The sequence below is a fragment of the Gymnoscopelus microlampas genome, assembly GCF_963454915.1.
Source record: "Gymnoscopelus microlampas genome assembly, chromosome: 18".
Classification (NCBI taxonomy): Eukaryota; Metazoa; Chordata; class Actinopteri; order Myctophiformes; family Myctophidae; genus Gymnoscopelus; species Gymnoscopelus microlampas.
In genome coordinates, this window is record NC_139955.1 from 48991801 (window position 1) to 49006769 (window position 14969).

Sequence of the window (14969 nt, forward strand, 5' to 3'; positions counted from 1 at the left end):
TTCAGTAGTGAAAATAGATATATAAAGTGCCATAGTGTTCAGTAGTGAAAATAGATCTATAAAGTGTCATAGTGTTCAGTAGTGAAAATAGATCTATAAAGTGCCATAGTGTTCAGTAGTGAAAATAGATCTATAAAGTGCCATAGTGTTCAGTAGTGAAAATAGATCCATAAAGTGCCATAGTGTTCAGTAGTGAAAATAGATATATAAAGTGCCATAGTGTTCAGTAGTGAAAATAGATCTATAAAGTGTCATAGTGTTCAGTAGTGAAAATAGATCTATAAAGTGTCATAGTGTTCAGTAGTGAAAATAGATATATAAAGTGCCATAGTGTTCAGTAGTGAAAATAGATCTATAAAGTGTCATAGTGTTCAGTAGTGTAAATAGATATATAAAGTACCATAGTGTTCAGTAGTGAAAATAGATCTATAAAGTGCCATAGTGTTCAGTAGTGAAAATAGATATATAAAGTGCCATAGTGTTCAGTAGTGACATGTCATTGCCAGTGTCAAGTATCAGGTTCAGTGACCCTTGGGGGGGGGGGGGGGGGGAGAAGGGAAGCCAGACTCAGTGAGCAGCCTGGCAGCTGAGGGGAAGAAGCTGAGTCTGTGGCGTTGCTGTGGTGGCCTTCAGCAACCGCATCCTTCTCCCAGAGGGGAGCAGGGTGAGGAGGCCGTGGCCACAGGGTGGGAGGGGTCACAGCCATGGTCTTTCTTGCCCTCCTCAGCGCCCTGGAGTCGTGCAGGGACTTGAGGGAGGAGGGCAGGGGGACGGCCGATCACCCTCTCTGGGTACATACACACATGTCCGTTCGTGACCGCTCCGCGACCGTTTCCGTTCGCCGGAAGTCCCATCCACTCCCATGTTTAAAAAAAAACGGGACCGTACGGTCCCGTTTTTTTTTAAACATGGGAGTGGATGGGACTTCCGCCGAACGGAAACAGTATGAAACGGACGCGGAACGGTCGCGAACGGACATGTGTGTATGTACCCTCTCTGTGGAACGAATCACCCGCTGCAGCTTGAGGAGATCTTTTGCAGCTGCAGCGTGGAACCAGGTGATGATGGAGTGGGTGAGGATGGACTCAATGATGGCCGTATATAAAAACGGGTCATCATAGCCCTCGACAGTCTGTACTTCCTCAGCTGCCGCAGGAAGAACAGTCTCTGCTGTGCCTTTTTCAGTAGGGCCACAATGTTCAGTCCCCACTTCAGAGCCATGTTCGCGGCGTCCTCCGTGGATCGATTTGCTCTGTACGCGAACTGCAACGGGTCCAGCACAGGATCGCTGATGCGCTTCAGATGAGCCAGGAGGACATGGCAATAAACTGCATGGTTGTGTTGTTGTAGAGACCTACCTCCTACCACACTGCAGACTGCAGTGACTGACGACTCTGCTGCTTTGTTTGGGCTGAAACCTTGAGCTAACCCAACCAGAACCCTCAAGGGCCAGCCTGACCATATGGGTCTGAAATTAAGTTTGTGTTGTTTTGTCTCACTTTGATTATGTTTTCAAGTCTTTGTTTTATTTGTTTTGTTTCTGGTTTAGGACTTGATGTGGACCCAGGCTGGGTGTGGTGCTGCCTGGTGGTGATGGCTGTCCTCTGTCCACCTCTTTCTGTGTGTGTGTGAGGTTGCTGCAGTTTGTGGGGGTCTCCTCCACACCAGGTTGGGTGTCCGTGTCCCCTCACTGGTAACCCCTAGCCCCTTTCGGGACCCTGTTTACCTTTTTTGTATTTGGGAAGGCGGTATCCAGGGTCCCTTGTCGCTCAAACCACTCTCTCTTGTAGTCACGGCTACCTCTGTCTGGTCTCGGGCTAATAGCTCGTCGCTTAGAAGTTGCAGAGATTTCTCAAAGGTTCCCACAAGAGCAATAGTAGCGCGTCAGAAAGCTGCATTAATCCGCACGGAGCGGCGATGCCGTTTAACATTTTTAATAATTTAGTAAAACTCAAGCTCCTCTCTCACACTCTGCTCCACTGCCCATGTCCCGCCTCCCCGCGGTGACTGACAAGCTGCGCGTCCTACGTTACTGCCTCTGATTGGCCAGCTCCTACATTCTTGCATGACAATCACAACGCGGGACAGTGGTAGCCATGACTACGAGAGAGAGTGGTTTGAGCGACAAGGGACCCTGGATACCGCCTTCCCAAATACAAAAAAGGTAAACAGGGTCCCGAAAGGTGCTATGGTAACCCCCCAACCCAGGTCTGGTATGATTGGTTAGTATCATGTTCTGTTCTATTATGATTTAATTTAGTATATGTTGTTATTTACTGCTGCTTCCTGTCTGTGAAATAAAACTATGTAAATGTATACTTTATGCCACGCCTCTGCCTCACATCTTTACATGTACAACCAACCTTATGGGAGTTATTCTGTGTAATCAGAGTAATTCTGTGTAATCAGAGTGATTCTGTGTAATCAGAGTGATTCTGTGGAATCAGAGTAATTCTGTGTAATCAGAGTGATTCTGTGTAATCAGAGTAATTCTGTGTAATCAGAGTGATTCTGTGGAATCAGAGTGATTCTGTGGAATCAGAGTAATTATGTGTAATCAGAGTGATTCTGTGGAATCACAGTTATATATCTTAGTTGTACAAGCTCTTGTTTTATTGAATCTTGTGTATTTGATACACTTATTTGTTTTAGCTCGTGCTCATTTGATTTTCCTATTTTGTCTCATCTGTTTAATAAAGTAGGTAGCTGATATATTGTACATTTACCTTAGCACTAGGTATACTCTTAGTTGCTTGTTTTAGAAGAGAATGCACTTAATACTTCTGGTGATTAGTAGTTTAGTTCTCTATCTATGTTGAATGTACTTATTGTCTCTTTGGATAAAAGTGTCTGCTAAATGACTGTAATGTAAGTGGTCCAGTAAGTCTTACTGGATGAGCCCACTAGGTGGTGCTGTAGGCCAGTGGTTCTCAAACATTGTCATGTCAAGGACCTCAAATTAATATGTATTTATATCAATTACTATCACATGTATTTGGCCGTGGACCCCCATCTGAACATACATATGTTGTGCCAGGGACCCCTTGCTTTATTTTTTTAATTATTTGTACTTGTTTCTGTAATTGTATTGTTGCTCTGTAAAGCATTTTGAGCTGCATTTCATGTCATGAAAGATGCTACAAATACAGTTTATTATTATTAAGAAGATTTGTATTTTTATTATTAAATGTACCCCCCCCCACATTTTCAATATGTTTCTAAAACTAGATCTACAAGCTCACAATGTGTCGTGATGGGACACATTGTTATAGATCTGCTATTTTCAAACATGTTTCCAAAGTATAAAATAGGATTGAAGGTTCAGACTGATTGAGATGCTTCTATATTAAGTCAGTATCAGATCTACAAGCTCAAAACACGTTGCTTGTAGATCTGCTACTTTTGATGCTTTTGTGTGACGCTGATCAAGTAGGACAAAGTTAAGATCTGGAGATCAGAGGTTTCTGCCTGACAACAACTATCACCATTATTTACAATTGGGACGAATCATGTTCTACCAAAACATTTCATATTATTTATTAACTCTCATTTAAAGGTTTGAGGTGGTGAAAATAGTGTGTGTGTGTGTGTGTGTGTGTGTGTGTGTGTGTGTGTGTGTGTGTGTGTGTGTGTGTGTGTGTGTGTGTGTGTGTGTGTGTGTGTGTGTGTGTGTGTGTGTGTGTGTGTGTGTGTGTGTGTGTGTGTGTGTGTGTGTGTGTGTGTGGAGGCCCACTGTACAGTGCTTAATTGTGCAGAGGACAGACAGAACACATGTATAACTTTGTCTTGTTTGCTTTTCATGAACAGTAGAACTTCATATAGTGTCCTCTTGGCTGGTTGTCAGTCAGGATGAGGTGTAACACTACAACATACAGCCATGTGTTATCGTCTCTCTCTCTCTCTCTCTCTCTCTCTCTCTCTCTCTCTCTCTCTCTCTCTCTCTCTCTCTCTTCCCCTCTTTCTCTCTCTCCCCCCCTCTCTCTCTTTCTCTACCCCTCTCTGTCTCTCTCTCTCGCACGCAGGCAGGCAGGCAGGCACACACACACACACACACACACACACACACACACACACACACACACACACACACACACACACACACCTAGAGAGCAGGAAACGTACTGTCAGAGAGACCTTGTTCTCAGAAAACACATGAACATCTTGTGGTTAACATTTAGTTTCCTTATATAGAAATAGCCTTTGTATGTTGCACTTATAGGGGGGGGGGTATGTGTGTCCTTGTCAACAGTACCAGCTATGAAGGGACGACATGTTTACTCTGACACAGTTAGAAGAAAAAATACATTTATAGTTTATTTTGACATTAATTGTGAGCCTACAATCATATGTTTGTATTAGAAATAACATTAATATCAACACATTGATGCTGTCGTCTAACTGTAAGTTCTGCTGCTTCAGACAGGTTTAGACTAGAGTCTAATGTTAAGCTGAACACACTGTTCTCCTTTATGTAAACCTGGCTGATGAGTGAGCCCTGAATATGTATTAAAAGTGTACAGTAACAGTAAGCTATAGTTATAGTATGTACAATGAGCCTGATTCTCTAAACCTTTTTTTTTTTTTGGCTGTGGGTTTTGCTCGGAGCAGACTTACAGTATAATATGCCTCAAACTATACATATCTGTCAATAGAATGCCTTATTCTCCATGAAACATCTATTACAATAGTGGCAAACCTCAAACAAAATATTTGATGCGCCCAACATGTGTCATCACATAAAATAAAATAAAAAAGATGTTAATAGATCTATTGCTTGGATGCATATTGTAGACATGATGTAAATACAAACTGATTTGTATTTATTTTCAGTCACACACATAGAGCTGAATTAGGTCTCAGTGTGGTTGCCAGTTTGGCCACAGTTTCATGTATTGATGTAAATAAGGAGGTTCATCTGTTGCCTCCTGAGACATAAGCAAGGGATAATGCATGGGGAGGTAGTCATTATTGAAATTTAAAGCCCGACAGGGCGATTAACCACCGAGGCGCAGCCGAGGTGGTTAATCGCCCTGAAGGGCTTTAAATTTCAATAATGACTACCTCCCCATGCATTATCCCGCTTATTACACGGCTACTTAATAAATACATAAATACATTTACCCAAAAGTAACAACAAAACGAAGTATTTCCTTGCTTACGGCAATGAAAGTATTCCATAAGTATTGGGCTGGGCGGACAAGTTCGCCTCGCAAAAACAAATGACGAAATGGAAAAAAACTCGCCCCAAAACACACTCGCCCCCCATTCTATTTACTGCCGATTTGCCTGTAATACCGCCGGATTTGCCCCGGGGCGACTGTGTTTTGGGGCGAGCGTTTTGGTATTCCCCCGTTGTTGTGCCACGATAAACAAGGAAGCGCAGTGGATCAAATAGAATGACTTCTCGGTTATTGCATCGTCTATTTCTCACTTCAAATGTTTTCAAAAACATTCTTGAGAGCAACGTTTAGTTGTAAATGACATTGTTTGTTTGTTTACATGGCTGTCATGTTGGATAAAGCATAAAATCAAGCAGCACAGGTTGACATGAGCAGGTGTTCTGAGTCTCTGATTACACAGCGGTCCGTTATTGAGCTCAGCGGTCATTATCCAGAAATAATGACCGATGACTGACCAATCAGAATCGAGCATTCAACCAAGCCGTGTAATAAGGCTTGATTATAAATATACACATTGATATTATGATAGTATAAATATGCAAATTGTGGCCAGACTTGCAGAAAGGTCAGATGTTGAGGTTCTTACTAATTCATCTTAATGAACAATAAATATAAATCAGTTTATATTTGCATCATGTCTATAATATGCATCCAATAAATAGATCCTTTAAAAGACATAGATATTATTTTATATATGATGACAAATGTTGGGCAAATAAATATTGTGTTTGATGTTTGCCTACATGTGTGTCATATCATATCATTTAGCTTCTGAACTCATTATTCCTGATAGTCTTCTATTTGTTTAGTACATTACTGTAAATGCAAATGAACAAAACAATGAATTGTCTATAGTAAATTAATAGTAATAAATGATACTCAATCATATCAGTAGTTATAAAACACAATGAAGGAAGATCAAAACATCAAAGAAGTCAACAGGACACATTATGATGTCTGATAGGCCTACAGGACAGTTGAGGACACACACACACACACACACACACACACACACACACACACACACACACACCATATCACTGACTTCTTGGAACTGCGTATACGTATGTGTGTGTGTGTGTGTGTGTGTGTGTGTGTCTATGTGTAGAGGTTGTGTATTGTTGTGGTTTTTCTGTGTATCTGCTTCATGGATCACGTGACATTCAGACCCTCGTACTAAAAGCCTGACAGAGTCCTGTGGCTTGTGTCTGCACGATGAGAGGATGTTTTTTATCACACTTCTGACTCTGAGTCATATGGAAACTACAGCTATAAGAGACAGGATGGGGGGGGGGGGTTGTGGTGTGGTGGGGGGACTAGATTGTCATGAACACACATGCTATTGTTTTAAACTCTTCATGTGTTTTTTAAAGTTTTAGGACAGATGAGGGTCAGATGTTCTCAGAGAAGCATCATTCTTAATGATCTTATCACTTGTGGTGATTGAATGTAATGGATCTGAAGTGGTCAGTGGGTGTGATTTTGTTCTGCAAGAAAGACTACAGGGTCGACGGGCGATGACGTCACTGGGAGCGCGACCGGTGTGATCAACAGTCGACAGTCAGAAAACCCCAAACCTTTAAAAATCTATATTATTTGATGAAGGAGAAGTATAAATGTCCTGTAAAATAAGACTAAAGCTTAGACTTGTGTTTAACACTTAGCACTGAGCTTGTGTTGACAGAATGGTTGGAACGGATTTATTTTTATTTATTAATTTATTGATGTATTTATATCTAGCCTTTATTTATATTGTAGGAATTGCAAGAATGAACGTATTGCAGCTTCTCTCTTTGGGCACACAGAGCAACGTGTCCCATTTATTACACACACTGCACTCATACTGACAACACAACACACACACACCTTTTCCTTATTGTCTCTAATCAACCCACCCCCCCCCCCCCACACACACACACACACACACACACACACACACACACACACACACACACCTGTTCCTTATTGTCTCTAATCAAACCGATGAATCCACTGACTCTGTTTAGTCCAGGGATGTGATCTTTTGACAGCATTTTAAAAAAATATATCATTTCACTTATAGTTTTATTAAACACTGCCAGTAGCAGAAGCAGAGTGTGGCAAACACACGCTGAAGATACTGTTCAGTCCCTTGGAATAATTATTTTTTAAATTAATTAAGTCCAAGCTAAGGATATTACAATGACAAAATCTTAGTGATACCTTATTTGTAAAGTGATGTTAGTGGTTTAAAGGGGCTGGTGATACTATCAGAATCAGGTTTATTGTCACATCACAGGTTTACAAGGTACAAAAGTGGGTGAAATTCGTTTTTGTACATCATTCCCATCTAGGAGTTCCCATACTAGGAGGTTATGTAATATTAAACATGAGAATACATTGTTAGAGCTGTATGTTAAGCAGTGTCTGATTTACCTAAAGGTTTGAACATTGGCCCTAACAGTTTGACCAAACTTCTTTTTTTAATGTTCATCAAACCTTAGCTGAGAGTCCCAAACAATTTCATGATACTTTCTTGTAGTCTAGACTCTGTTACTAGTTATAGAGTAGACCCTCATTATGAACTCAAGTGATGTGATAGATAATTATAATTCTCCTAATGATTAATAATGATTAATATTTCCAGATGTACAGACGTAAAAATTAAAGAATTGAAAATAGAAGGATAATTAAAACTTTTAAGATTGCCTGTACAGCTTTACGCACGCACGCACGCACGCACGCACGCACGCACGCCACGCCACGCACGCTTCAGGGTGGGCTAACAGACAAAACAATAAACAAAAATAAACCAAATATGAACAACCTAAACTTACCTAATCAAAAATAAAAATAAAATCAAGAAAACACCTGACCTGTAGACATGTTATCGTCAAGGATGTATAGTATATACATAACACAATATTTACATGACATTACATTTTATTTGGAAGGGTTAAGGGTGAAGGGTTAAGGTTCCTAATAACATTTGCAAACACGGCAAACACGCCTAATAATTCAGCTCTAAATGAATTCAGCTCTAAATGAATTCAGCTCTAAATGAATTCAGCTCTAAATGAATTCAGCTCTAAATAAATTCAGCTCTAAATTCATTCAGCTCTAAATGCGTCAACTGAAAAAAAAAAAAAACGGTTGAATTTGTCTATAATATGCAAACAAAGAGCGTTTAACATGTTTTCTTTCTTTTTTACGTGTGTTGACAAATGTTGGGCACAAATATTTTATTTGAGGTTTGGCAGGATTGTAATTGATTTTGTATGAAGAATAATACATTCTAATGATATATACATAAGCTTTAGTCCAGAGACGTGCAGAGGGATTTGGAGAGGCAGGGGCTGGAATTTCAAAAGGGCACCTGCTGGCGCCGGCTCCCGCAAAAAAAATCACAGACAATAATAGATTGATGAATCAGACATCACTAACCTTACACTTAAAGACAAACCACATACAGTATCACTGACTTAACACACTGCTGCTAATGTAAGCTGCTAAATGATAAGTCATTGTAGCTGTCTAATCCTATCTCTTGCTTACATTGCATCCAGTATGTTAACATTATGGATTATTTTTCATTGTATATATTATTTTATTTTTGGATATTATACAGTTTAGACTGATGATTTATCTATGATCCTAGATTACTATTAAATAATTATGATGTTACTATTATATATCATAATGTTTAGAGTCTAAACATTATGAACAATCTACATTTTAGACTGATGATGGGTTGTTGGTTTACCTATGATCCTAGATTACTATTTATATGCATTTGATGTTCTCCTTGTGTTTTCCTGCATACAGAGAGAGAGAGAGAGAGAGAGAGAGAGAGAGAGAGAGAGAGAGAGAGAGAGAGATCCACGTGACTGTGACAAGCAGTGCTTTGCTGAGCTATCACCTTCAACACTTCTGATTGGCTACACAGCTACCTGCATGATGACATCATTGGCTCTTCTCCTCCTCGCATTGGCTGCTGCCTCTGAGAGAGAGAGAGAGAGAGAGAGAGAGACAGTAAAGTTCATATAGAACACTTTATTGTTTGTATTGTCAGAATGAAAGTCAATTTATTCACCAAGCATGTAGATTATAAACACAAGATTATAACAGTTATAGATCCTCAGAGGGACAGTGTGTCACAATCTGTGTCATGTTGTGTCTCTGGTGTGTTTTCTTGTTGTGTTCATGTTTCTTATATTAGTCATAGTTAGTGTTTTATGTTACAGTTGTGTTCCTTTAATTGTGAAGTAATGTGTCTTGTTTCTTAGTTTAAATTAGGTTTATGTTATAATTGTGTACCTTTATTTTGTAGTGACTCCCTATACAGATGTGCCATTTCAAAACTTCAAATGTCCTGCCATCGCCAAGACAGTACATTTTCAGGGGATTCCCAGGGCAATAAGAGGGACAAAGAAGGGCATTTAAAATGCTGAATTATTTTGATGATCACTGCTTTTATGATGCTAATTAATTTGAGCAACTGGTCAAGGACCTCTTCAAATCACCTTTCGCCTCATAATGAGTCTGACACCTTCTTCAACACACATTCTTTTGTTCTCATGTATATGGATGTCTGTTGAAGGGAAAAACGGGGGTGTGTAGTGACAACTTCTTTTCAGGGGCAAAACAGTGCATTTTTAAGGGCAGAAAAGGGAGGAAAAAAAATGCATTTTCGGGGCACTTTCAGGGAAAGAACAGTAACGTGTGAAGTTTTGAAGTGGCACATCTGTAAGTGTTTCCTGTTCTCCTTAGTTGCTCTTACAGTACCTGTCTGGTCAGTCATGTGACTGTATTGTTCTATCCTGTGTTCATTATCCATTGAACTCTTTGGTTATAAACCCTCAGTCCCTTGTGTTCTCTGACAGTCTGTAGATGTTGCTACAGTGTTCTGTTAGACTTATTATTATTATGGGGTTATTATTATACAGTCCTCAGTGTATCTTCCTCATGCTCCTTGGGTTCATAGTTTATTGGCTGAATAATTCCTTTGACCCTTGACCTGCTCTGTCTCAGCCTGTCCTCTAGTCCTGTGTCTCTAAAAGGCCCGTTATGAAGACCACACGCTAAGGTGTGTTTATAACATGTTTGTCTCACTCTCACCTCTGTGTGTTTCTGTACATAAGTATCATTATGATGGACACAAGTGTGTGTTTATATAACTCACCTCTAGCTCTGTCTCTGTCTCTCAGTATGATGGACACATGTTAAAGTGTTTCTATAAGGTGTGTTTATATAACTCACCTCTAGCTCTAGCTCTGTCTCTCAGTATAGAGAAGTAGAGGAAGGTTGAAATCACATAAGGCGTGGCCACCAGTATCTTAATGATCAGTTGGTTCCGAGTGATGAGGGGGGGTTCAGGGGGGCTGGAGGAGGAAGATGAATCTGTAAAAACAACAATGGCTTTAAGTTTCCAAACTCTGCTTTATCTTCTCATGGCGATAATGGTCAAATAATAATAATAATCTGACAAAGACTCACTTGTCACTTCCATCCAGCTCTCTGGTGACTCTCCAAGGTCAGAGATGTTACACTTGTAGAATCCTTCGTCAGACTTGTTAACATGGTGGATGTTCATCTGTCCTGTAGACTCTGTTCTGATGAGGGATCCGTTTAGATAGAAACCAGCTGGGAGGTCAGAGGATGGTTTACCAGTTGCCTGGTCTTTGGACAGGCAGCGGAATGTGGCGTTTCCTCCCTCTGGCACAGGAAGTACAGGACTCTCTAGGATCACAGGTCCATCTAAAACCAACATGTTGAGTTATGAACATCTATAGAACCAACATGTTGAGTTATGAACATCTATAGAACCAACATGTTGAGTTATGAACATCTATAGAACCAACATGTTGAGTTATGAACATCTATAGAACCAACATGTTGAGTTATGAACATCTATAGAACCAACATGTTGAGTTATGAACATCTATAGAACCAACATGTTGAGTTATGAACATCTATAGAACCAACATGTTGAGTTATTATATTAAAGTCCACAAACTACTTTCAATCTAGTATCCCTGTTATCTGCATGTTATATATATAGGTGACAATTTTCAAAGATTTCCAAACAATTTCAACTCAAAAATACAAAAATCTTTGTCTTTGTCACATGATAATATAAAATAGGATGAAGTTGTTTAACTGTTGATCAAACACTATATTATCTTTTGTTTTAAATAATTTGTGAATAAATAAGTAAATAATGATTGCCTGTCATATCAGCCATGTCTGAGGTTAGATAACCTGGGAGAGATAATCCTAGGTGATGATTTATGTTTAAAACTTAAAACATTATTGTTTATCAAGAGAACTGACGTAGGTTAACACAATAATGAATGAAAATGAACCTTTATCTGTGTTATGAATGATAGAATGTGAATGTTGTCTGTCTACCTTCTATAATGTATAGATAACATTGATATAATTATGTTGATTGTACCAGAGATGGTGATGTTGATGGACCGGCTTTGTTTTCCTGATGTGGACTGACACCAGTAAACTCCAGTATCATGACGATACGGGTCTTTTAAGGTACAGGATGCTCCTACACAGAATCACAATGAAAAGAAAAAGTGATGTCAGTTAAAAGTTGTCTGTCTGTCCGTCCGTCCGTCCGTCCGTACGTCCATACATACTGTACCTTTAGTTTTTCCCCAGTCAATGCCACAGGTTCCATTCCTCAGACTGCTCTGTCTGGTCACAGACCACCCAGTCTTCTCCTCTTCCTCACAGCTCAGGGAGATGGACTCACCTTGAAAGAACTGAGATTTCTTAGGACTGACTCTGAGAGACACTGGAAAAGAGGGAGAGATGAGGGAGAGATACAGTACATTCTACCTGTAAACATCAGATCTATGGTGCTATCTGACACTGTAAATAACAACATTGATATTCAGAGGTGGGTATAGTTACAGTATACTGTGTGTATGTATGTAAAACCAAATCAGAATTGAATATGAGAAATGTGACAGATACATCTTGATCACATGATTAGAGATATGGAGTACTAATGTGGGTGAGATTTGGACAAAATCTGTATTGTATGACCTTTGACCTACAGTTCAAGAGTTATAGGCCAAAACGTGTATTGGCCTGTTTTAAGGCCACAATGAGGCAGATATAAAAAATCTAGGCTGGCATTTCCTCCTTGGTGTAGCCGTACGGTAGAGGGAATGTGCAACATTTCACGGCAATCAGACGTATCGGAGAGCGAATGCTTGAAATTGTCTCACCATCTGGTTGAGCAGGTCCACAGCAGATGATGAGATACACCACTAGAGAGAGAGAGAGAGAGTGAGAGTGAGTTAATGAGAGATCTATGTGGCGAAAACCAGATTTATCTTATTTTATATATATTATCTGTCCTTCTATATGTATCCTAATGTTATTAACCCTCGATTATGTCAACCTTTAAACTCCTGTCCTGACAGACAGGTATCAATATGGTCTCTCCCCAGCAGGATGAGAGGACCTTCTATGACAGACTACTTCTCAAACTATTTCATGTCAAGGACAGCAGATTGATACAGCAGTATTTGGCCACGGACCCCTTCAGAAAAGCTTTTGTGCCAGGGACCACATGAGGGAATATTTGTTGTTAAAATGTTTAAAAACTTCTCTAGCCGGAGTATAAAATAGGTTTAAAGTGGCTTTGATGCTATATTAGCTAATTTAGCTGGGGACCCCCTCAAGGACCTCTGGGGGTCCCCGGACCCCACTTTGAGAACCACTGCTTGTTACGGCCAGCCGTATTAGTGTATATTTGTATTTAGACATACTTGTATTATATTATTTAGTATATATATATTTATATTTAGTATATTTAGAAGGTGCTGAGTGCCAAGTGACTGACAGCTGCCTGTGGCAGTTGATTTGACAGACTGATTACTGGAGACTGCCAGCTGCCCATGGGGAATTGGTTCCCTCCATGGATTGGCCAGCTCTGATGAGCCCTGCATGGATCCTTTAGGGTTACCAACCGTCCCTTAAAATAAGGAATCGTCCTGTTTTTGGAAACTAAAATACGCGTTCCGAAATGAACTAATACGGGATGCATCTTATTCCGTATTTTGAGGTCGGGGAATCAATATGAATCTCTCCCACTGACTCTCTCCCCTTCTTGTTGCTGTGTGACTAGCCTTGATCTCCAGGCTTTTAGTTTTTAGTTTTGCTTGTGTGACTGCCTGTAAGCTATGCGAGTCTGGGTGCCTGGAAGTGCACTCAGTTAATAGCAAGCAGCTCATTGGCTCATTTACTCATGACACGACCAATGAGAGTTAGCGCTTTCAGCGTAGCTAAGATACGGTCTCTGCCCCCCACACCCTCCCTCCAATCAAACCCCAGAGACAGTAAGTTCAAACCTCAACAAACCTGCCAGCATGACAATGTCACTGTACTGCTCAGAACACACGTTGAATGTATAAAGAAAAAACTAAAGACGGAAATGTCAAAAGTATAGAACTGAGTGGGGGGGAAATAAGGGTAGTTATAAAGTAAAGTGTGACAGAAGATTGTGTACAATCTTTTTTCAGTTAGCCATTGGTAGAATCCATGATGTAGCATAAACAACATAAAGTAAAGCAGACAAGCAGCATTAGAAGCACTGACACTGGAGCACTGACACCCTTATCTGCCAAGCGACCCCAGACTGACTATCATGGTATGTGAAATAAAGGTTCATTTTGTTTTTAGAACCTAATGGTTTTTGTTACTGTATGCCAATATGATTAAACTAGTACTGGGTAACCATAAGAGTGGGTACATACCCTGTATTGGAAAATGGTGAGAAATAAGGTAAAATATACATGATTTGAAGGTAACAGGATAGGTGGGCACCAAGGAAAGTAAAATTGGCATTTTTTCCCAAAATGTATATATATATTTTTTTAATATACATACACAGTTAAGTATACATGATTAGAATATGCTTAAACATTTGAAAATTAAGGTCTAACATTTCTACAATTGCTACAAATTGCTACAAAACCTGTATATCCAGTCATTTTGGGGCAAAAACAAGAAGTTGAAGGATAACATTAAGTCTAATAATGATGTACTGTGCATGTTCACATCATGTATACTTTACATTACTTAATACCATTTTTCAAATATTTTATTTTTTAACATTTTGGACAAAATAGCCAATTGTACATCGAGGTGCCCAGATGTCCCTATCCTGTATCTGATTTGAACATGCTTGTAGAACATTTCACATTTAAGGCCTCATTTGAACAATTGCTATAAAACCTGTGGCTGTCATTATGGCATAAACAATAAGTTTAAGGGTACATTTTGGAGGTTCAAATCATACAGCCTACTTATTTCATACCTTTTGGGGGGTTTGATGCGCGCCGCACACCCAGGATCGGTGTCCCTTATTATTTCATTTAAAATATATATATATATATATATTTTTTTTTAATTTAGAGTAGACTATTTTTTTGTCCCCAATTTAGTCGTTATGCCAATTATTTCCTCCCCACATACATCTCTGTGTTGTCACTGCTGTTGTATCCTACTGACTCGCCTGTCAGTAAGGAGCCCCCACCAGGAGGACGTAGAGCCTTCGTCCTACTCCTCCCGCCCAACACTCCCCGCTGACAGGTGCCTCCCCGGCCCGTAGGAGTACATACAATGACCAGTATCACCCTCCTCCTCCCCGTCCGGCTTCCCTCCCCCGAACACGGGCCAACTGTGTTTGTGTAGACGCTCGACAAAGCCGGTTGCACCACAGTGTCCCTTTTTTAATCTCTGGGAGTTGGCACCCTAACCCCTAGATATAAGGGTCATAAC

At 40.0% G+C, this 14969-nt stretch overlaps 2 protein-coding genes across 2 annotated transcripts in view; one reads left to right on the plus strand and one right to left on the minus strand.

Annotated features, from left to right (window-relative positions):
* Positions 1-14969, plus strand: part of LOC311034136 (uncharacterized protein) — a gene marked incomplete at its 5' end in the record, with an annotated part of 210172 nt that overhangs the window by 163342 nt on the left and 31861 nt on the right. The window lies entirely within an intron of this gene.
* On the minus strand, positions 9023-13135 carry LOC311033455 (sialoadhesin-like; the record flags this gene model as incomplete). The annotated part of the gene is made up of 6 exons (XM_084040966.1): positions 9023-9159; positions 10419-10559; positions 10656-10916; positions 11617-11721; positions 11818-11970; positions 13030-13135. 6 exons carry the CDS (start codon positions 13133-13135, stop codon positions 9098-9100), a joined length of 828 nt encoding a protein of 275 aa, XP_083897092.1. The 3' UTR covers positions 9023-9097.